Source organism: Eulemur rufifrons, chromosome 1 (genome assembly GCF_041146395.1).
Source record: "Eulemur rufifrons isolate Redbay chromosome 1, OSU_ERuf_1, whole genome shotgun sequence".
In the NCBI taxonomy this organism is placed as follows: domain Eukaryota; kingdom Metazoa; phylum Chordata; class Mammalia; order Primates; family Lemuridae; genus Eulemur; species Eulemur rufifrons.
The window spans coordinates 7,853,135-7,877,669 of NC_090983.1; the positions used below are offsets into that span (position 1 = coordinate 7,853,135).

Consider the following 24,535-nt stretch of genomic DNA (forward strand, 5'->3'; position numbering starts at 1 on the left):
GCAAAAGGCTTAGTTGGGAAACACTGGTTTCTTTATTGACTTGGTTAAATAGTGGAAAGACCCGGCAAGTAGGACAGGCATGAGACAGACACTTCTTTGCTAATTAGGTAACAAGGAATTAAAAGCATAGCCTGCCCCATGCCAAGCAAGCTGGCCACAAGGGGTGACCCATCAGAGGTGACACATGGAGGGCAGCTAGCCGTTGGCTCTTTGGACACACGCCCTGAAGCAGCTTCAAGTGGGTCAACAGTCTCACAGATTATGCACGGAGGCAGCTTGAGGAGGCGGGAAGTCCAAACCCTCAACAATGTGCCTTTGCCTGTGGAACGAAAGGTCACTTGGGGGAAGCCTGGTTCTATGCCTCATCGTTTTCTGTTCTGCCACGTCACTCTACCTGCCTCCTCACGTGCATAAAATCCAATTTCTCCATGCACACGATCTGCCCCCATCCGCAAGCCTGTGTTCCCTGTTTTTGTTAACAGCATCACCATCCTCCCAGCTACTAGGGTCCCATCTTCAGTTCCTAACTCCACGCCCGGTGAGTTCCAGCTCCAGTGGGCCCAGCACCACTGCCACTCATGCCTGCGGGCTCTCACGCCAGCCTGGGGCTAAATCTCAGTCCCACCAATTACTGCCCCGGGACCTTGAATAAATTTCTGAACCTCTCTCGACTTTGGTTTTCTCTTCCATAAAATGGGGCTAATAATAAATAGCACCTACTTGGCAGAGGGTCGTGAAGAGTGAGAGAGAGAGCGTCAGGAAAGCTCTTGGCCTGTGCCCGCACACGGAAGCACTCAGCAAATACGGGCTGTGTCGTCATGCTAAGCTCTCTGGTCCCCAGTTAACTTGAACGCTGATGGCAGAGCAGGCTTCTGAGGGCACGGCTGTGCTCACACCTCTCCCGGCTCACTAACCTTCAGCGGGGCTCCGTTTTCTGCAGTCTGGCTCCAACTCACCCTCCCGGCTCTGTCTCCCACTCCCCTTCACGCTCCCTGAGCTGTGGCCGAAGTGACGCTCCCTTGGTCGGCATCAGACGGGTGCTGTTGGCGCCCGCCATTCCTCAGCGGGAGGCTTACCTGCTCTGCAGTTCCCATCTGGAACCTGTGCTCTAACACCTCTCATACTTGCTAAGTTTCTTCCCTTAGTTTTTAATAAAGGTGGGGCCAGGCTGTGGAAGCCATGTGTTTAAACCATGTTTTTCATTTTCCCTATTCTGATGCTTTGATATCCGGGGCCTACTGACCTTGGAGGGACTGCCCCTGCCAGGGCCAGCCAATTCCCAGAAATACCGAACAATGTGCCCCTGCATGTGCTTTTCAAATATAAACCAACTGATCCAGAGCTCACACCCCAATCACCTCTCACAATCCTGGCCACTATCCCCTTGCCCTAATCACCCCAGAGCCAGGTGTCAGACAGCTAGGGACAGTCCCTATGCCCAGAGCGCACTGAAATTATCCAAACCTGACAATCCTAAGCCTGCGTAACCTGCCTTGCCCTTTCTTTCCTGCAGAAACCACAACAAGGGCTCTTGCCCCTGTGTGCCTCCCGTGCCACTGCCTCCTGACCGACCTCAGTTCTTCCCCGTGTGGCCCACGGGGTGGCACACCCCTGCCTCTTGGGCACTGTGAGTAACAAACTATCTTTTCCATGGCAATCATCCCTGGAGCTGTTTGTCTTACTGAACCTCAAATCTTCTATTAATACACTACATTTTAAAACACCTGTGAGGCCATGTCCTTGTCTAAGGCTCCTCTATGGTGCCCGCGGTTCCACCAGGGCCAGCGCACGAGGGCAGGCCTGGTGCAGACACCAGTATGTCATGTGGCTGCTGTGCAGCCAGGTGTGGTGGGCCTGGAGCAGATGCCAGCGGAGATCCTGAGGAGGACGAGGATGATGATGCTTTAAAATGTCCCACATATTGTGCCAAATGCTTTGATATGTTTATCTTGTAGTGATGCCAGAACACCTGGGGATGTTAGAAAAGCCCCGGATTCAGTTCTGCTGCCCCACCTGGCCTTTGTGTGGATACTAATGTTTACACCCAGGGGCCATGTGTCGGTCAAGTACATCTAAAGGGAGCATCACATTTAGTTCTATCTTGAAAATTAATGATATAAAATTTTTTTAAAAAAGAAAAAGACCCAGTTTTCTGCTTTCTATCTTGATTTAGGAAATATGGTTTTTATAAAAAGTCTGGCCGTCCTGTGCCACAGTCAACCACGCAAGATGGGCACTGGCTCTGAGCTTCCTGCAGCACCCAGACGACAAACCGCAGGCCCACCCGCCAGCCATGCCCTCCTTCCCGACCCGACCAGCTTCATTTCCTCAGGAGCACATGTGTGTGTGCCAGTGGGCCAGGAGGAATGGCTGGGAGCGGAAGAACAGATAAGACGAAGGAGAAAGATTTGGCCGCCTGGCTGTCCTAGAGAGGCCAGATGTAAGTGGTGTAATTAAAAACAGTTTTCAGAGCACCGCTAAGTTGACAACAGGATGCAATTTTCATTCCAAGCCTGTCCTGAGTGCCTCCTAGTCTCCTGCCAAGCTAGGCCAAGGTAAGAGCATCTTGAATACTGATGGAGAGTTCAATGTTTCCTAAAGGAAGAAAGGGCACTTCAACAACACGGCTTGTCACCAGGCCTAGAAGAACGAGCCCTTAAAGCAAGACAGATGGAGCAGAGCTGTTCCCAGGCAAAACCACGATGGAGCAGGGAGAACACCAGGGCAGGGGACGGAAGGCCAAGGGCATCCTGTGGTCTGCATGGTGTCCTCTGGAGAAGCACCACTGGAGGAACCTCATGGCCCAGCCCCAGCCCCCTGCCTCAGGCCAGGTGCCACAGAGCTCCATACCTGTGCTTAGGACACCTGCAGTGCCGGTCAAGAAGGGAAGGAAGAACACGAAGACTGTAAAACTCTTGCTCTGTCTTAAGCTTCACTGTCGCTACCCCTGTTGTCCAAGACTCGTTGCCCAGATCCTTTGTGTGGGTACCTGTCCTGTGTTGTTGTCATTTTCTATTGTCTCCTTGCCTGGGTTCTTAATCCTCACCTGGAGGGGCTCCTTAGTCATGACTGCTTGTACAGCTTGCTCGTTCCTAGCTTACTAGCCTGCCTTCTTGGACTTAACTTCATGCCTTTAAGACTTATAAAAATTTCAAGTGCCTATCTAGCTAATTCTAATTTCACTTTGTTGGATCTGTTGTGCAATGTGTCATTACAATTCCATTATAACACCAACCAATACAACCAACAGCCACACTTTTCTATTTCTTGTCTTGAATTCTAAAACAAAGTGTTAATTTGGCCATTACACTGTCCCAACTCTCTATCAAATAGTTTCTTCAAATGATTCACATTTGAATTCATTCATATTTGAATTAATCATTTTCCAAATGATTTTGGGTGTGAAAAAGGTAAATGGCAGTGACTCAAGTCATATGTACTGGGTATTTAAACTAGATTTGAAGCACAGTATAAAAAGGCCTTAAAACAATGGAGACATGCTGTGCTCACGGAATGAAGCACTCAAATTGTACAGATATCAATTCTCCTCAAACTGACCTACAGATTTACTGCAGTCCCCATTAAAATGCCAACTGTGGCGGGAGGAATATAGGGAGGGAGGGAAAGTTTTCTGACTCATAGAAGGGAGGAAGCTATTTCAAATAAAACTTCAAATAAAAAATAAATATGATGAAAGCTATCTTTACCTTAAGTTTTATAGATGTCAGTGATTTACCTTATGTAACTTAGGTAACATAACACTTTGAATATTATGACAGTTAAGTTGGAGTGCAAATGTCAGCTAAATTGGAGTACAATTTTGAGACCACTCATTCAGAATTTAATGAAAAAGGATCTGAATATTTAAACAAGATGTGAGTTCTTAAAATGTGAAAAATTGACAATTTGTTTGTTATAACTTTTCAAGCTAGAAATTAACAATGCACTAAAGCTACATGATGGGTATCTGGGAATTCTCTGCACTACTTTTTCTATAAATCTAAAATTATCCTCTCCCTGCCCCACAAAATTTTTTAAAACACAGGCACTGAAGAACGTTGCAGGGCGAGTTATCGTATTGCCTTGGCTAGAGAAACATACACAATAGCCTTGTATAGCTGACATTGCTGAATGCCTGCTGGATAAAAAGTTAGCAAAAGAAATCACAGTTGTGCCACTTTCCAATGAAACAATAGCCTGTTGAATTAAAGATTAAGCTGCAAACATGAATGCTGAGTTAATATCGCACGGGCAGAATTATGCCTGGACTTGCTATTTGCTTGTATTTATCCAGTATCGACAGTAACTAATCATCAAGGATGTTTTTTTATGTAAATACTTGGCAACAAAAGACAAGTGATGCTGGCAGAAATACCATATTTAAAGTGTTGGATACCTTTGTTGACTTTCATGGTTTATCCTGAAAAATCTATTGACACTTGCACTGATGGTACAAAAACAATGGTAAAACCAGTGGTGCCTTAGTACAAACCAAGGCAGTAGCACCAAACTCTACCAGTAGTCACTATATTTCACTGCTATCACAGACAGACAGATAGATAATAGCTAGACAGAAGACAGGCAGATAGAGTTTCATTTAAGAATGTTCTTGATGAAGCAGCAGGAATTAATTTTATTAAATTCCAACCCTTGTAGCCCATCTTTTTAATAATCTGTGTAAAAAAATGGGTCTACAGATAAAGCGCTTCTGCTATACTAAAGCATGATGGTCATCCTGAGGAATAGCACTTGTTATATTATTTGAGTTGCAAGCCACTTTTCTCAAGGAACATTTTTATTTGAAAGAATGACTAGGCCGGGAGCAGTGGCTCATGCCTGTAATCCTAACCCTAACCCTAACCCTAGGAAGCCAAGGTGGGAGGATTTCTTGAGCTCAGGAGTCTAAGACCAGCCTGAACAAGAGTGAGACCTTGTCTCTACAAAAAATAGAAAAATTAGCCGGGTATGGTGGTAAGTGCCTGTAATCCTAGCTACTCAGGAGGCTGAGGCAGGAGGATTGCTTGAGGCCAAGAGTTTAATGTTGCTGTGAGCTATGATGATGCCACTGCACTCTAGCCTGGGAGACAGAGTGAGACTCTGTCTCAAAAAAAAAAAAGAAAAAGAAAAAAGAATGACTGCCAGACAGATAAACTATGATGGTGGTTCTTCAGACTTGGGTATATGGCAGACATTTTTGTGAAAATTAATGAAGTGAAGCTGTCACTTCAAGGGAAACAATTAACAGTATTTGTTAACAATAATACAATTTGAACTTTCAAGAGAAAACAAGAATTTTGAGAAACCTATATCTGCCATTGTGAGCTTGATAGCTTTCCAATACCTAAAGACTTTCTGATGTGACTGGCGGTGACACTGACTAATGTAATTTTTTTGATGTCATATAATGAAATGGGTGAACATTTGGAAAAACTGCAAAACATGGTAAACCAATATTTTCCAAATGATCAATTCATAACCATATAAAATCAATCCTGCGTAGGTAAAAGAGCTATTGAAAGGGCAAAGTAGGCAGAATGCCAGCAGAATTGTGAAGTAAGAAATTCTGAAAATCCACTCCTCCATAAAAACAATGAGAACACTGGCAAAAATTTTCAAAATCAGCTTTTTTAATTTATTTTGAAATTTTCGTTTCAATTTTCTCTGGAAATAAACTAAGGCTTGCAACAATCTGAGGAGTGTTTATTCAAGAAAAACAGCTAGCTCTCGGTAAGACTAGTGAATGTTATGGCCTTTAAACTTGCCCTTTTCCATCCCTGCTCTCTAGCTCCACAGTGCCATGAAAACCAAACAGCCTGGTAATCAAGGTAAAAACAAGCAGCCTAGCAGTCACTGCAGGGGGAAGAACAGGTTTTGAGCTTCCCCAAAACACAATTCTTAGGTAACTGTCATTATTTGACCCGTCTGGTAATTACCTGGAAACCCCTTTCCCAGGGCTTGTCCTCATCTGACCCGAGACCTTGCTCAAGACAACAGACTTCTCCCCAGGAGCTCTGTCAAAAACACATTTCTAAATAATCAATGGCTCAAAGAAGAAATGACAAAGAAAATTAGCAAATACTTTGAAATGAAGGAAAATGAAAATGCATCCTACCAAAACTTACGGGATGTTGCAAAAGCAGTGCTCAGAGGGAAATTCATAACCACAAATGCCTACATTAAAAAAGAAGAAAGATCTTAAATCAATAATCTGACTTTAAACCTTAAGGAACCAGAAAAATAAAAGCATATTAAGTCTAAAGCTAGCAGAAGGAAGGAAATAGTAAACATCGGAACAGAGATAAATGAAATAGAGACTAGAAAAGCAATAGAGAGCATCAATAAAACCAAAAATTGATTCTCTGAAAAGAACAACATTGGCAAACCGTTAGCTAGACTAACCAAGAGAAAGAGAGGACTTAAATTACTAAAACCTTGGATGAAAGATAGGACATCACTACTGACTTTACAGAAATACAAAGGATCCTAAGAGAATACTACGAACAATAGTACACCAACAAATTAGGTAATGTAGATGAAATAGGAAAATTCCTAGAAAGATACAAATTACAGAAACTACCTCAAGAGGAAATAAAAAATCTGAATACAAAGACTTATAACAAGTAAAGGGATCAAATTAATAATAAAAAACATCCCACAAAGCAAAGTCCAGGTCCAGATGCCTTCACTGGTAAATTCTATCAAATGTTTAAAGAAGAATTAACACCAAGCCTTCACAAAATCTTCCAAAAAACAGAAGAGGAGAGAATACTTCCTAACTAACATTATGAGGCTAGTATTACCCTGATACCAAAACCAGACAAGGATATCACAAGAGAAATCAAACTATGGACTGATATCCCTTACTAATATAGGCACAAAAATCCTCAACAAAATACTAACGAACCAAATCCAGCAACATACAAAAAAGATTATAAATCATGATGAAGAGGGATTTACCCCCAAAATGCAAGTGTGGCTCAAAATACAAAAATCAATCAATGTAATACACCATATTAATAGTATGAAAGAAAAAAACCCAAACAAATGATCATCTCAATTGATGCAGAAAAAGTATTTGACAAAATCCAACACTCAGCAAACTAGGAACAGAAGAGAACTTTCTCAACCAGACAATGAACATCTATGAAAAACTCACAGCTAACATCATACTGGATAGGGAAAGGCTGAAAATTCCCTGTAAGATCAGGAACAAGATAAAAGAGGCCCACTCTCATCACTTCTATTCAACATTATGTTACAAGCTCTAGCCAGGGCAATTAGACAAGGAAAGGAATAAAAGATATCTAGATTGAAAAAGAAGTAAAATCTCCCCATTCTCAGATGACATGGTCATGTGTATATAGAAAATACTAAGGAATCTACACACACACAAAAACAAACAAACAAACAAACAAACAAAAACCCAAACCCACAAAAAGCAAACAAAAAACTCTTAGAGCCAATAAGTAAGGTTATAGGATATAAGTAGATCCATATACTAAAATCAATTGTATTTATATACACTAGCAACAATCAGAAAACTAAATGAACAAAATGTAAAATAAACCAATAGATTTTAATTAACACAATAAAAATTTTTTGATATGATTTTTTTTAATTAAAAAAATTTTTTTTTGTAGAGATGGGGGTCTTACTCTGTTGCCCAGGCTGGTCTTGAACTTCTGGCTTCAAGCAATTCTCCTGCCTCAGCCTCCTAAAGTGCTGGGATTATAGGCATGAGTTACCAGACTCAGCATGATATGGTTTTTAATTCCACATTGCAACTTGCTTGTTTATTTTTCTTTTTTGAGATAGAGTCTTGCTCTGTTGCCCAGGCTAGAGTAAAATGGTGTCATCATAGCTCACTGTGACTTCAAATTCCTGGGCTGAAGTGATCCTCCTGCCTCAGCCTCCCAAGTACCTGGGACTACAAGTACATGCCACCACACCCGGTTAATTTTTAAATTTTTTGTAACAATGAGGTCTCACTATGTTGCCCAGGCTGGTCTTAAACTCCTGGCCTCAAGTGATCCTCCCACCTTGGTCTCCCAAAGTGCTAGGATTACAGGTCTGAGCCACTGTATCTGGCCTGCAACTAACTTTTAATAAACTGTTACTTGTCCAGTTTTGAATGAATATCAAAGAAAAATATTTATCCACAAGGTCTACGAAAATACTTCACTCCTGCCCAAATACATAAATGTGTGAGGCCAGATTTTCTTTATATCCATCAATCAGAATAACATATTACAACAAATAGAACCCAGAGACAGATTTGAGAATCCAACTGTCTTTTTAAAATCCAGACGCTAAAGAGATTTGTAAAAATAAAACACAATGCTATTCTTCTTAATAATTTTTTTGTTTTGAAAAATAATTCTTTTTCATAAAAATATCTTATTTATATTAACATGTAATAGGTTTATTGTCATTTTAAAATTAATAAATATTTTAATATTTATTTTAACATTTTATCAGTTTTAAGTTCTTATTTGGCAAACTTTGATAAACAAAATACACATAAACAAAAGTTCTTTGGAATCTTTAATACTTTTTAAGAATGTAAAAACGTCCTGAAACCAAAAATTTGAGAATAGTCACTTCAAACCTTACATAAACATCTATTTTTTTCTTTCCTATGTATAAAACATTTAATAATTAAAACTTATATGAAAGAAATCTTAGAAGAAAATCTAGGAGATGACAGGTAAAATTTAGGGAAACATTTTTTTTTTTTTTTGAGAGATGTGGTCTTGCTACGTATTTCCCAGGCAGGGACTCCTGGCTTCAAGTGATCCTCCCACCTCAGCCTCCTGAGTAGCTGGGGACCACAGTCATGAGCCACTGTGCCTGGCTGGGAAAACCATAATCAGGACAGACAAGCTAGGAGCTATAAAGAAAAAGCCAATATATTTCGCTTTTAACATTTTAAAAAAGATTTTTAGCAAAGAGATTATAAAAATAAATCAATAATAAAAGATATCTTTAAAATACTTGTAATGAGGGTGACATCTGTCATATGGAGGGAATTCTAGTACAAACAGACATGGAAATAAACACAACTGAAAAAATAAAGAAAGGATATAAATGGGAAATTTATAGCACAGCAAATCCGAATAGTCAATAAAAGAAACACAAAGATGCTCATACTCACAATTTGTCAAGGAAATGGAAGATTAAAATAACAATGAGACAGTACTTTGCCACTATTAGATTGGCAAAAAAGTTTTTAGAAAAGAGTAATATAACCTATTGCTGGTGGAGATGGAAGGGAGAGGCTCCTTCATGCTCTGCAAGTGGCATCTGAATTAATTAGCCTTTTAAAAAAGCAGTCTGGAAAAATCTATTACAATTAAAAACACACATACACTTCAACTCATCAGGAAAAGCCCATATGATAAAAACTTTGGTAAATAAGGCTATTTGTACAAAGATGTTCACTGCAGCATTATTTAAAGTAGCAAAAATCTGTAAAATTGTATATCCATGGCATTAAAAAGCATCAATTTGCTATCCTGGCCAATTCAGAAGGATTTCCAAAAAACATTAACAAGAGAAAAAGGCAACATTGTGTATAAGTGTGTGTGTGTTTCTACCTCTATCTATATGGTATCTCAATTTGTAAAGCAAATAATGTCAAAAGCATACATGGACATGTGTGCAGTACATATATGTGTACTCTATGTGTGAATCTTCTAAGTATGAAAGCACAAGCACGTACTAGGTTGTTCCCGTGGGTTTCCTGGGGGGGGTGCTTAGTGGGTGCAGGGGAGGAGTAAAGGATAAAGCTCAGGCTGTGCCGTCTGCCCCAGAAGAGGCCTCCCCTGCTTCCCTTCCTCAGCCCACCCCACTCCCGTTCACCCCAAGCCGGGCACAGTCTTGCTCAGGACAGCTGTCTCCCAGTAGTCCCAGAGCACTTGGAATTTCTGCAGCACTTCCTCTATCTATCCCCTTTAGGAACCTTTAATTACATATTTGTTTTCTATTATTTCTGCATGTCTGACAAGAGACAACACAGGGTAGAGGTCAGGAGCATGGACTGGTGAGTCAGACCACCTGGGTTTGAATCTCAGCTCCGTCACTCACTTATTAACTGAGTGAACTTGGCAAGTGACCTATTTTCTCTCCATCTCCTCATCCGTGAAATGTGAAAAATAGGCCGGGCGCGGTGGCTCACGCCTGTAATCCTAGCACTCTGGGAGGCCGAGGCGGGAGGATCGTTTGAGCTCAGGAGTTCGAGACCAGCCTGAGCAAGAGGGAGTCCCCATCTCTACTAAAAATAGAAATGGACAACTAAAAATATATATAGAAAAAATTAGCTGGGCATGGTGGCGCATGCCTGTAGTCCCAGCTACTCGGGAGGCTGAGGCAGGAGGATCACTTGAGCCCAGGAGTTTGAGGTTGCTGTGAGCTAGGCTGATGCCACAGCACTCTAGCCCGGGAGTGAGACTCTGTCTCAAAAAAAAAAAAGAGAGAAACGTGAAAAATAGTAGCACCTACCACAGGGCTGCCGTGAGGAGCAGACGAGTGAACACATGCGAGGCACCTAGAGCAGTGCCTGGCACACAGCGATGCCACGCGGGTGGGAGCTGCTGCCCTCAGGATGACTGTGATCTCACCCAGCTAGACTGGAAACTCTCGGAGATGTTTTAAACGTGGACACTCTTTTAGATTTCTTTTGCATCCTTTCCCCATAATTTCCTAGAATAGTGTGATTCCAAGGTCCTCAAATATTCAGTGAATAAATAAATGAACAACTCTTATTTGAGAAGTTCGTACAGAAGGAAATTGCTGAGCATGTGATTGTCACTTATGTGGCAACCAGCACGTAAATGTCCATGGCTGACTATACCTGGCACTTAATCCTATTTTGTTAAGAGGGGAGAATATCTGTCTTAATATTAGTCTTCTAGAATAGCACAGGAAGGCCTTTCATCTCCACTTAACAAAGCTACTTGTCAGACACAAAGAAACTCGCCTTAATATATAATAAGGAAACCTGAGCCGACTGGGGTGAGAACATCGCAACCAGGCTCCTGAGCCTTGCGATTTACCATCAGCGCTTTTGTAACATACTACATGTATTTAATACAAAAATAAATTGCATTAGGTAACACATTTCTTCAGAGTGCTAAAGGAGATGTGTTTGAACCCTTAAATAGCAGTTGTCCTTGTCCATTCTCTTGGGTGTATCTAATGATGCTTTTATTTCTCTGGAGGTTTAAATGGGTCTGGGGTCTTCAAGGTGGGACAAGAGAGTATAAGAAGCAATTTAGCAAATAATGAAAACACTTGTCCTCCCAATGCCATCCTTTCTCCTCCTGCCTTGAATGTTCAACCTGTCCCTTTCAACTGGAGCCTTCCCATCAGCATTTTAAAATGCTTAGGTTTCTTCCATCTTAAAACAAAACAAAACAAAACAAAACTGCCCCCTTCGGCCACCATTACTCTTCTCCTACGCATGGCTAAATCGTGGGAGGAGCGGTATGCACCATTTTCTCACTTCCCCCCTTTCCTCAAGCCACTCCACTTCAGCTGTTGCTCTATCAGTCCACAAAAATGCGCAGCAAGTGACTTCCACGCCACTCAGTGTCCTGTTCTCACGCCCGCCTCTCTGATCAAGACCTCTCTCCACTTCTCACCCACATTTCCTCATTCCTATGCCCCTCTTGCAGTTGCTAATGTCAACAAAGAGGGAGTAACTTTCCACACCTTTCTGCTACATACACATATATATAATTCATAGGCATGTGTGTTTATATGTTTGCTTTTTCTGAAATACCGTTCACATTACTTTATGATTTCCTTTGATATTATATCCTAGGTAGTCTATAAATCAGAAGATATATTTCTAGCTCTACCTTTAAAATTTTAATATATAAATATATATTCAGACATAACTGAGTTTTAACACCTTAGATCAAGTCATTACATTTTTAGAAATTAGAGAGAAAAACTAGATTTTGCCCTGGGGGGGTCCTCTTGAGAGTTTCCAGCGGAGCAGGACCGGTAGTGGTGGAAGTTTCAAGTGCACAGACTTCAGCTAAAGGCAAGGGAAGGCGAGTACGACTTACTCTGGCCTCGGGCCCCCCTCCACTGGAGCCATTCTACCGTTAGAGTCACTAAACAGCTAACCGAAAATAATTGTTTCATTATCTGTGTTTTGGGTCTAAATATGAACTTTAAAAATATTTTACACTGCTGAGCAAGATAAGGTGTAACCCTACCACCTTGAAAATAACTGCTGTCTCCTTCAGAGCTATCACCTTGGGAGGTGATAACCACATGTCAATAACAGTGCTACTACTCAAAGGATTCTTACAAATTTTCCTTTAGCCTAAGATCTGCCACTTTCTTTCTTCCCTCCAATTTTAAAAGACAGCTATAAAAATAACGCCTGCCCTTGGTAAAAGCTGAGTAAAGTCCAGACCAGCTCCACGGTCGCCGGGACAGCCCTGGCCAACACTCGCAGGGGGCTGTGAGGATCTTTAGGGAGGCACAGCCCGTGATCTGACCTGAGTCTACCAGGAAGAGTCATGTTTTGGCCCATTTGACAGACCCTTCCTTAAAGCTTCCCAACGAAACCTCTTCTAGGAATTGTAAAAAGGAAATCAAAGTCTCAGGGCCACCCCCTCAACTCCTTACACAAAAGAGAAGGTAAAAGCCTCAGGTACCTGTGAAGAACAGGTCCCACAGATCATTCGTTTAGGAAATTTCTTGCTAACCTCCCATAAGTAAGGACATGCAAACTATACCCATGTCTAGCACCTAAGACTAAAGCCTGTTTGATTCCACACTAATAATGAATTACAAGTTTATCTTACAGGAAACAGAACTAGAGACAAGACAGAATCAGACATTCTTCCACCTACCCAGGACATCCACATACTGGATGCTTCCTTCACTCCCTTGTTTTATGTGAAATGTATTATAGATTTCCTGGGGCTCACAAGAATATAAACACGACCGCATCAATCCCCTTCCTACCTCCCTGCCTTTTTCCTTCCCTTAAATAAGATGATTTCCTAAAATGCTTAAGGTTCCAACCTCCTTTGAAAAACAGCCACAGGTTGTCTGCTGTTCGTGTTTTTCCCAGGTGCATCGTCAAAGTCTTGGCTTAATAAACCTCCACTGATTGAGATTTTTTTCCTCATTTATTTGGGTCCACAGAATCTTCTGAAAATTCTAGTTATCACAACAAATATTTTCAAACATCAACCTCATAAAAGAAAAATCTGTACACAGTAGCAAAAAGTCCAGAAAATTAAAAAAAGACCTCTATATTTGTTCACTTATAGTAGACTATAATTGCTTCCAAAGGGAAATTTCCAAAAGTTCAATTCCCATCATTAGCCAGAATAGTTGAACCAAATGAATTTTCCCTTGCAAGACAAAAACAAATGAATTAACAGCAAAAACACGTCAAAACAAAACAAAAACCAAAGCAAACTGAAAAATCCACAAGGATGACACAGGAAGAGGGAAAAACAGAACTTGAGAGTAATTTTTGGACACAATGACAAAAAGCTATTGAAACCAAATAATTAAAACATTAACTCAAACGATAATTGAGAACAGTATTGAAAAGCCATGCACACATGTGACTTAGGACAGTCAAGGTAAGACTGCCCGAGTTGCCGAGCTGGCCTCCATCCCGGGGGTTGGCAAACCATGGCCCCTGGGTCAAAATGCCTGTTTTTGTAAGGCCTGTGAGCTAAGAACAATAGTTTTCCATAGTTTTCTGGGAACATAGCCCGTTCATCCATTTACGTACTGTGGATAGCTACTTTGTGTCACAGCGGCAGAAGTGAGTAGCTGAAACAGAGACCGAGAGGCCTGCAAGGCCTAAAATATTCACTGTCTTCCCCTTTACAGAAACAGTCTGCCGACCTCTGCTCTAAACCGGATTGTACCCCCATCAGCTCTGTGTAACTCGGGCTGGTGTTTTTCCCCTCTGGATCCACCTTTGTAAACAAAGGGGCCTGGAGAAGATGACAGCCAGGACCTCTGTCTGCAGGTCAGTTCTGCACGTGTCCGACACGGCAGGAGGAGCCGGCGGGGGCGCCCACTGTCGCCACCTGCAGCCCAGGATGGAAAGGGCAGGCAGGCAGAGCGGCGGCCGCTGAGGAACCCTCGTGTCACGGATCCCAGCACGTCCTCTTTGGTAGGAGCTGTTAAGTAACCATCCCCCCAACCGGTGCTATCAATGATACAAAACCTGGCTTCTACACATTTTTTAAATCGATATACCAAAACTCCAAATAAAACTACATCTTCCAGCATCCACTTTCAGGGTGAATGCTCTCGCTGCACCACAGGAGAATCTATCCCGCAGCAGCCACCGCAGGAGTCGCCCAGAATTGAGGGAAGGCAAATCATGTATTACCAGACAACAGGTCTGTTCTGTTCTTTCTGGGTCTCCGAAGGAAAAGCAACACAATAGCTTGTCATCTGAGAACTCATCTATAGTTCCAGAGCCGCCACTCTTTACATCATTTCACAGAGACTCACGTGCATTAACTCTTGAACCTTAACGCTCTAAAACACCAGGCAAGTGGAGTTTTCACATCTGAGGAAACCCATATCAAAAAGATGCAAATAACAGAGTACAATGATTAGGGCTGACAGCTCTGAACCAAACCCAGGACCTCTCCCCCCAGAGATTCTCGCCATGAGCTTCCACGCCCACGACAGGTAGAGGCTCGCGCCCCTTCAGAGCAAAAAACTCACGCTGAAGAACTGTTATCTTTCGACTTCCTATAAAACCCAAATGATATGCAGTGCTGCAACTCTGTTTTCTGCAGTGAACTCGCTGAAGTGTGCGGGCTTCAAACACGGCCACTAAGTCGTCCCGCCAACCCCTCTACCCTTCTGTAGTTCCTATTAGTCCCTTCTGCAGAGTCTACCTCCATCCCCCAGTCTAGAGTGGCCTTATGCTGTCCCTTGAGCAGAATGTGGCAGAAGTGGTGTTCTGCGACTTCTGGGCCCAGAGAGGATTAGAAGCTTTCACTTTTTCCCTCTTGGAGCCCAGCCACCAGCCTACAAGGAGGCCCGGGCTAGCCTACGGAGGGAGAGGGCTCTGGGGGTGACAGCCAGCCTGGACCCTGAAGCAGCACTGCCCAGCGGAGCTTTAGGCAACCCACAGAACTATGAGAATAATGTGGCAGGAATTAAAAATCTCCACTCTGGACTAACTTGTCAAGGCAAGGAAGAGACTCAGGAATAGCTTGGTATGAGTTTTCTATGTGGTGTGAAAAGCGTCCAACTTACTTCATCGTCTTCATCTTCATCATCATCAGATTCAAGAACACCATCTGGTAGCTCTTCTATAAGAAAAAAAAAAAATCAATGAATAACCAAGAAACATGGAGGGAGCCTTGGTCAAGGCAATCCCGTGGCTACCGCAGAGATAGGCAAACACCATCGTGACAATGAGGTTACAGCAAAATGACCTCACTCCTCACCGTTCCTGGTCACGACTACTCCAGCCTTAGTTTGGTATCAACCTTAGTGATTTTAAATAGTACATCTCTCCATTTTTATCGGAACACATTTACAGTGGCATGGGAAAAATCAAAAGCCAACACAATTTGAGGGGAATTTTGGGGCAGGAAAGTAAACAAATATCTATTTCTAGGCATCGTGTTAGATGCTGCCACACGTGTCATTTCACCTAATCTTGACAGAGATTTTACTGACTGTTATCCCCCATTTTACAGATAACACGTGGAGGCACAGTGAGGATAAGGCACCTGTTCATGGTCACACTCCTAGAGAGCGGCAGAGAGCTGAGATTCAAGCCAGGTCTATCTCTAAACCGGAAGATTTTATTCCATGGGGGCAGGGGTGGTGGTCAGGGCAGGAAGGGCTCCTGAAGGCTGGGGTCCACTGCTACATCCGTCAAGAGTTTATAAAGGAGCAGCAAGTTAGCAACACAATGGAGTCACAGAAAGAATGAGCCCGTTTCCTTATGTGTCAAATGGGGATCACACCACCTACTTCTCAGAGTGGCTGGGAGGACTTGACAATACACCAGAACTAGAGCCCTGGCCCAGGCCGGGGAAAGCAGGCAGCACAGAGATGTAAGTTACTTTCTCCTCCACGGAGCCTTCCCTGATGCGCGCGGAGCAGTCATCTGCCCCTCCCCTGAACACTCAGCATGTTATCTAGGACTCCGGATAGCGCACACCACTTTGGGGTGATCACTGCTTACTGATGAATGAATGGCCACTGACAAGTCTGGGTCTCTCTCTCACCCACTTACTGGACTGTGAGTCCCTGGGGACAGGGCATCAGACTTACTCATCCATCCCTACATCCCTATTGCATCTTCCTTACCACTTGTTTCTTGAACAAATGACATAAAGGTGAAGAAAGCCTGAAAGAAGAAAGGAGATCAAACAGAAAGTAGGAGAAAAGAAAGAACCAAAGGCCATTCTTGAAGAGATTGCCCAGCACACTTATAGAGGCGGCAGGCGGATGCACCTAAATCCACTCGAACACCCAATCTTTTCTTCAGAGGGAATATGTAGAAACCCCAGGACACCCCACATCTTTGACCCAGCCCTCATGCTAAGGGAAGGACTGCACTGACTTCACTGGACCAAGGCCAGTGGGACATTTAAGTGCCCTGCCTGGCCAGGGCTTGCATGACTCCATGCCCATCACTGGCTGCCCACTGTCACGGAATGCTCTCTCTGCAGACATGAGGATATTATGCCATTCTGCATTTTGGCTGAAGTTTAATTACCTAACTTCCATTCCCTACCTATGAACAGCATACTCCTTTCTACCTTCAGGAAGTGCCTTTCAAAATGGTGGTACTGCTATATCCACTAATTATAAACCTCTCATTTTAAAATATGGAAATCCCTTTTTTAGACTCTTGGCCATTTCGTGAGGCCATAGACAGCCTAGCCATACTCCTTTTTCTCTGCCTCGTCTGCCCAGCTCCCATTCCCCAACCCCATAATCTGTTCGCCTGTTGGCTCAGATTCACCCCACTACCCAGAATAATCCAGTCCAGTGCAGGACCTTATAGACCTCAGCTCCTCCTCTCAGGGACGACTGTCTCCCATACGTTCCCTGAGCTGGTGCCCACCCCACGAGGTGCCCTCGCTCCAACAACTAACAGGGCATGGTACTGGAGTGGCCCTAGAGCTCCTTCCTGAGGGCCTGGCCGGGCATCTGCTCCGCCTTGCTCCTGCCTGGTGACCTGGCTGTGCCTCTGTCCTCTCTTCAGTGACCAGCTAGTGTCCGTTGGTTCCCTTCGCTGAGGGCTGGAGTTGTGGCCCATGCCTGGGTGAGGGGACAAACCTCCCACTCCACAGCAGAGTTGCTGTCGGCAGCTTACTCTGCATTGTCAATGTCACCAGCTGGAACTTTCCTTTAGGCTTCACCAGAGTAGTCCTTCCCCGCCTGTGGGATTATGTTTCTAAAATATACTTGAATTTTTATACTTGAAGACCGTAAAACTTTATAGAAAAAATAGTGCTAGAGGACTGACATTGGGCTTGAACGTGTGAAGACCCACAGAGATGTTTTTACATTCACCAAAATAAAACAAGGAAGTCAATGCTCTAAATAAAGATGGTGGCAATGCCATTTCACATATCTTAAGAACTGGTAAACTGCAACAATTCACACTCTGGTATTAATTTCCACTTGAGGATGAAGACTGGAGGGAAGCTCTCCACGTGCTCCCTCTCCCAGGTTTCATTTTGATTTGATGCTGGTGACACATGTCCTAATGTGTGTGTGTGTGTGTGTGTGTGTGTCTGTCTGTCTGATGATCCTCCATCTGTGTTCAATGACTTTTGAATTTTGTTTCAAAGTAGCAGGCTCCTGGGTAATCACCTCTGGGGCGCTGCCACTGTCCCATGGATAAAGAATAACTTAGGTACTTGAGACGGAAAAAGAACTACTTTAAGCCCTCTTCATTTACACAGGAACCCACCGAGTGGAGTAGGCATTTTCCCAGTCTTCCAGAATACTCAAGGTTATAAAGCCTTAGCTCTGCCCATTATAACTTCTGCCAAAGCACATCTCTCACAAAAGTGTAAACTGTCTCCTTCCTCAGCACACTCTAGCAAGCTGGTCCAAGGGCCAAAGTTATGTAAGAGAAAGAGATGTTTCTTGGGCCTGCATCCTGCTTCTAGGCTGCCAGGAAGGAGGGAAGACTGGCAAGGAAATGCACGTGGATGTGTCTCAATGGAGTGAAGCACACAGGCAGCCTTGAAGAAGATTCCCAGCCTGAACTTGACCCTGAAGCTGCAGAGCCCCCTGGCCTGGGAGGGAGGTTCTGCGTAGCTAAGGATGATGGAGCAGATAGGCAGCAACTCCCCGCCCAAACTGCAGCCCACCAGGAGAAGGCAGGGGGCAATGTCAGCCAGGACTGAGGTTCAGCTTTTATTTCATTTCTTTTAATATGCCAGAATAGGGGCTCAGCAACAAAATGAAGTTATTGTGGGAAATAAAGTCCTACTCTTTGCCCACCTGAATTTGGGATGAATTGCACCTGCTCCGTAAAATCCAGAGAGGAGGATGTTCAGATGGAAACGGGTAGACAGCCTCAAAGGGAGCAAAGATTCCAAGGCCGCCTGGCGGCTGTCCCCAGCCTGCAGACCAGCAACCCCTTGGGCACCTGTTTCTGAGCCCAGGCAGTGATACTACACATTGCAATCACGTGGGAGCTTTAAAAACTCCCCCAGAGATTCTGATTTAATCAGTGTGGGGCACTGCATGAGGATTTCACATGTCCCCAGGTGACTGCCCTGTGCAGACAGGCTGTGAGACATGAGCTGGAGGAAAGGTCACCTGGGGCTTCTGGCATTGCCCTTTTGCTTGGGTTTGGTCATGCTGCTGACTTGTGAGGAGAGGTCAGGAGACTCATTCTTTACCTTTTGTTCATGAGCTGAACAGGATCTGTGCACTTGGACTTGCAGTGATGTGGACAGCTGGGTGTCAGGGAAGGGCACGTAGAGAGGCCCAAGTGACAAACCCGGCCCGGATGTTGGCAGTGCCAAGTGCCTCTGCTATCTGAATGGTGTCAGGATCCAAAGAAAGAGCCAAGAGCTTCCCGACCACCCCTGCCCCATCTGAGGCTTCCCTGCCTGTCCTCTCCTGCTTACTATGGGATGCGGGTTGTTATGGTAATGGTGGAGGCTAGATAGAAAGGGGATCACACTGCCTCCTTCCACACAGCGGGCAACATAAATTTTTCTGGAGCGAATGAATAAATGTGGAGGATGACGACCTTTTCCACGGTGGTGCTGGAAAGACTGGCACCCGTTTTCATTACCTGACTCCAGGACCCTGGGAAAGTCACCCTAACACTGTGGCACGATTTAGGAGAGGAAGGGAGGGGCTGCGTAAAGAGAACTTACAAGGTTAGGGAAGGGTTTCTGTAATTGCTTTTAAATTCTTTTTGTTGACTATATCCCTAAAGTGTGATAAGATATTGTTAATCTTTGGACAATCTGTCCTTGACTACCTGGATGAACTTTTGTTTGTGGGTTCACTTGGGTCTCCTCAGCTCCCTAAAGGCTTCTTGAATGAATGCCGAAGATGACAAGCCCCTGCAAAGGAAGTCCGTGTGTCTTTCTGGTACATGCGAACGATTCAAAAGAGAGACCCTAGATTCTTGCATAAAACTGACCGGAATTAAGCTGCTTGATGATAAATTCTATCTGGCGGATCATTTCGGCATTGCCTTCTTTGATGAAGCAGCGTAGGATGTCCTCCATTCCCTAGAAGGATTGGAGAGAGCAACGGTTAACACTTCAGTGTTTCTGGGGAAACTACTTTTCAATAAGGTAGTTTCATCTAATCAAAAAATGACTTTTTGGGGGAGGGAGAGGATAGGTACAATAAAAATCCTTTGCTTAGCACTAAACATTCTTTTTGTTCTTTTTATAATTCATAGTGAAATTATTTTCTTCTTAGTTGACTATCTGACTTAATTATAAGACATTTAACAAAAAAACTATTGTAAAATTTTACTGCATAATATTGCCTTTAGTTTTGGCAATATGTTGTTTTGGGAGTTGGTTTCTTTCCTGTGTTTTCCCTAAGTTTATACACTGCCTTCTGGATTTTAGGGCCAAATATATCTTTGAAAAGTGAAACCGTATGTTTAAGAGAAGTAAATGAACAACAGAATCTCTCTTGAAACAGATATCATTCTTTTTCTATCAAAAAAATTATAAAGTCACTATACTATGCATTATTTTCTTTATTACAATACAATGACACCAGAATTTTCAATATTGGCTAATAGAATTCCAGGGCAATACAGAGGTAAGATACTGACTTAAACAGTATCTAATTCCCCTCCCTCCCTTTTCCTTGTAGGATTTGAATGAGTATGTACAGCTGGAGCTGATGAGGCCTTCTTGCCACCACGAAGGGAAAATGTGTCTAATAATGAACTCAAAACAGAGGAAGCAGAGTCCAGAGGTGCTGATAGAGAAATGGATCCAGTGACATGTGAACCCTGAGCGAACTGTGCCTGAAGCTTATCCTGGACTTTTAGGTACATGACCCAGCAAGTTCCCTTTTTATGTAGGCCTGTTTGGAATCAATAGCTCTGAGTGAATCAAAGAAGTGCCAAATACTGCTCTGAACATGCTGAGTTCTCATCAACCAAAGCAGAGCATGACCTTCTGGAAAGGTTAAATCAAGATTGTAACTAGGATTATAATCCCAGCTCCCCATGAATTTGATGTGTGATCTTACTCAAATTACTTGACTTCTCCCAGCCAGTTTCCTCAACTACAAATGAGGGTGACAACTCAAGTTGACATGAGATTTTTAAAAGACAAAACATATAATTGGGTGTTGGTTATGTAGATGTATACATTTTTATCAAAACGCATTGAACTGTGTGTGGAAAGCCTGTGGATTTCACTGTTTGTAAATTCTACCTAAAAAAACAGCACCTAGTCCAATAGCTGGCATGTAAAGATGCTCAAAAAATGGACAAGATTGCACTTGCTGTGGCTGGTAGGGCTCAGGACAGAGGACTGTTAGCTGAAGCCAAGGGAAGAAGAAACGAGGTTCCCCGGTCGCAGCAGAGTGAGAAGAGCAGAGGATTAGGACAGAATTTAGGGAACAGTAACACTGAACTGGGCGGCAGAGACAGGTGAGCCCACAGAGGAGACGGTGAAGGAGAGGTCTGGCAGGGAGGAAGAACTCTGCAAAGGTGTCCCTGAGTCCAGGGAGGACTTTTCAAAGAGGGCATGGTCGGCAGGACCCAGCCTCCTGGGGGTCCAGTCAGACACCCGGCCTGAGCTTGTCTTACCAAAGAGACAGCCCTCAAGCAATGACTGCCTTGCCCTGCCCTACCAGGAGAGCTGAACTTTATGTCTCTGTCTCATAAACGGATCTCCCCTGTTCTCATCCCCCCGGAGGTAAGGACCAGGGGAAGGCGAACATTACGGAGAGAAGCAGTGTGGGAAACCCTCAAGTGCCAAAGATCACAGTCACCACTGACCAGTTGAGGAATGTCAGTGTCATGAACATTTTCACAAGTGGAATGAGACCAATCATTCACTCAGGCTCTCTTCTATCTTTTCTTCCCAGATGTTACTTTTGCAAGTGATTATCTGCTCACATATTTAAAGATCTTCTTATCTCCTTTGCTCTCTTTCATATATCTCTAGCTTGGTGGTTTTTTTTTTTTTTTAGACAGAGTCTTGCTCTGTTGTCCCAGCTAGAGTGCCGTGGCATCAGCCCAGCTCACAGCACCCTCAAACTCCTGGGCTCAAGTGATTCTCCTGCCTCAGCCTCCCCAGAAGCTGGAACTACAGCACCGGCTATTTTTTTTTTGTATTTTTAATAGAGACAGGGTCTTGGTTTTGCTCCAGCTTTTCTCAAACTCCTGAGATCAAGCAATCCTCCCTACCTTGGCCTCCCAGAGTGCTAGGATACAGGCGTGAGCCACCAGGCCCGGCCTCTAGCTCAGTTATCACTTGGGGAAAAGAATCATAAACTCCTCCTTCTCTGTAACAAGGAGGGTTATTTGAGAAAGCTTTCTTAATAGACAATTCTCCAGTGAGAAATATCACTTATTTTTTAAAAATCAGATATATTAGGTAATGTTTAATCTAAATTAAAGAAATAAGTCATAAAAATAACCACATTTTATCCTGAAAGTAATACCTTGTCATTTCAGATAATCCAGGCCAAATAACAACGCCCAGCCATGTGGAAAAGCTAATAAAAGGGACTCGGGTATCAGCCGGAAGCAGTAGATGGAAAACACGCAGTGTGCAAAATGTCAGTAAATAAGGAACTCAGGCTCCTGCCAGCCAGCTCTGCTTAAAGACCATCGTAAAGGTGACCATACAGAAACTGTATTTGTATTTATAGTGTTTCAGGAAAGAAAACAATCTGTCCTATCTGGATGTCTTGGCAGGTTAGAGCCCCAGGTCTGGCGTGGTGCTGCAGCACAGGCGTGGCGAGCCCCTCGCTGGCCACGCGGCCCGGGCAGAGGATTTCACCCTCAAGCCTCAACTTCATCGGCAGCAAAATGGGCACGAGCAGTCACTGCTTCAGGGGGACCTTGAGGGGGTTTGATGAGGTAAAGCCCCTCACTGAGCCTGACAACAGGCCCCGAAAACTGCACAGGCCAACTGTCATCACGCTCAACAATTCAACTCTGGACTCTGTTTTGTTCCAGCCCAAACAGTCTAATCTTCACTCACTAAAGGTCATCAAGGGAAATTTCCCCTTAGAAATTCATATAGCTATTTCAGGGGAATATAAACATCTTCCTCTAATTATGGAAGTTATAGAAGTTCTCTGTAGAAAACTTATAAACTACATAAAAGCATAAAAATTACTCACAAGCCCCTACCCAGAGATGATTGTGAACATTTTGAAGTATTTCCTTCCATTTATGTACATTATTTTACATAACTGAGGTCATATTGATCATGTTTCTTATTTTTTAACTTAACTCTATGATCATTATCATGTGTCAGTAAAAACCTTATGAACATTTTCATAGCAGCCAACATCTCTCAATGCTTACTATGTGGCGGGCACTGTTCTAAACACTGTGTACGTTCTCACAATCCTATGAGTTCGGTACTACAACACCCCTGTCTGACAGATGGAAAAACGGCTACACTGAGCGGTTCCGTCACTAGCCCAGTGACACACTTCGAGGAAGTGGCAGAGCAAGATTCACACCCAGGAGTGAACCCAGTGGGCCGAGGAGGTGCCACTCTACCCACTTCCCCCTCCTGCCTCTGTTTGGACTTAATCACTCCCCTAATGTTGGGCATTTACATTGTTTCCGGTGTTCCACTATGATCAATAATGATGTAATGAACATTTTGGTACGTAAATCTTTGTTCATGTTTTGTGGGGAGCTCCAGAAGTAGAATTACTGGGCCAAGAATAGGAATATTTTTGAGGATTTTTATATATATTGCCAAATTGTTTTTTAGAAATACTGTATCAATTTATAATCTTCTCAGTAAAATTTCCACACTAATTAAGAAAGGCCCATAGCTAATGGGTGTCAGGGAATACAGCGACTGGGCTGACCATCTGGGATGGACAACTGCGATGCCTGTGTCTGCCGCGCCTTTAACCCCAGCTTTTCCACACGGTGTTAATTTACTAACATCTCAAGATGGTAGTGCCTGGCTGCAGGCACACGACCTGGACCATGCCAAGCAAACGCACTCACGTGAGCCCGGCTCAGAAGTGGGCAATGTAAAGGACCGGGCACGGGGGGATACACGTTATTTTGGTGGGAGGTGGGTAGTAGCGGCCCTCGGCCCCCCGGGGAGAGCGGAGGCAGAGTTTCTGGCAAGCACAAGCTGTGGCCTCAGGGTCACTGTGGCTGCAGCGGTGTCACTGGAGCAGCCCTGTGGAGTGCTTGCGCCTTCCTCTAGGCTGGGCGGCTTCTAATGCCCACTCCCTGCCTCTTTTTTTTCTTTTTTTAGTTTTTTAATTTTCTTCTTCCACCCTCAAGGGATCAGCTCCCTGGCTCTTCCAGAGATTCTGAGGGCCTTTATAACCAGCAGAGTATCTGGTCTGCCCAGGGCAGAATGTGTGCTGGGGTTCAGGTAGCAGGGCAGAGCCCTACTGTTGCTCATTACTCTAGCCCTCGTTGCAGGAGGCCTGCGGGGTGGGTTTAAGGCAGCCCTATTTATCTGATTTCTTCTCCAGCCCCAGACCTTGGCAACCTCTTAAAGTTCAAATGGGCCTCAGGGGACTCATTTGTCTTTTTCCCCTTTTTTTCTGGTATTATCTTAAGACCACTATAATAGCATTTGGTACTAATATAATTTTTATGTATAGTCTCTGTCATTTTCTAAAAGCACATAAATGTTTTACATAATTGCAAGAACAGAATTCTTATAATGATATATTCTGCTTTCATCCCTCATTATACAGTACAATGAAATTTTCCATACTGCCTCATACTGCTTTTCCTAATTATTTTCAGTAGCTATTAATATATTGAGCAAAAGAACCATAATTTCATTAGCAATTCCTCTATACTAAACATTTATGT

General features: G+C 43.5%; 1 protein-coding gene across 4 annotated transcripts in view; it reads right to left on the reverse strand.

Moving 5' to 3' along the window:
- ARMC9 (armadillo repeat containing 9) overlaps window positions 1-24,535 on the reverse strand; it is a 133,318-nt gene that overhangs the window by 48,067 nt on the left and 60,716 nt on the right. For all 4 annotated transcript variants that reach the window (XM_069466230.1, XM_069466248.1, XM_069466239.1 and 1 more), the window contains 2 exons: window positions 19,658-19,748; window positions 15,271-15,326 (listed from right to left, as the gene is read on the reverse strand). In XM_069466230.1, coding sequence (XP_069322331.1) covers window positions 15,271-15,326; window positions 19,658-19,748 — 147 coding nt within the window. The remainder of the gene's footprint in view (window positions 1-15,270; window positions 15,327-19,657; window positions 19,749-24,535) is intronic.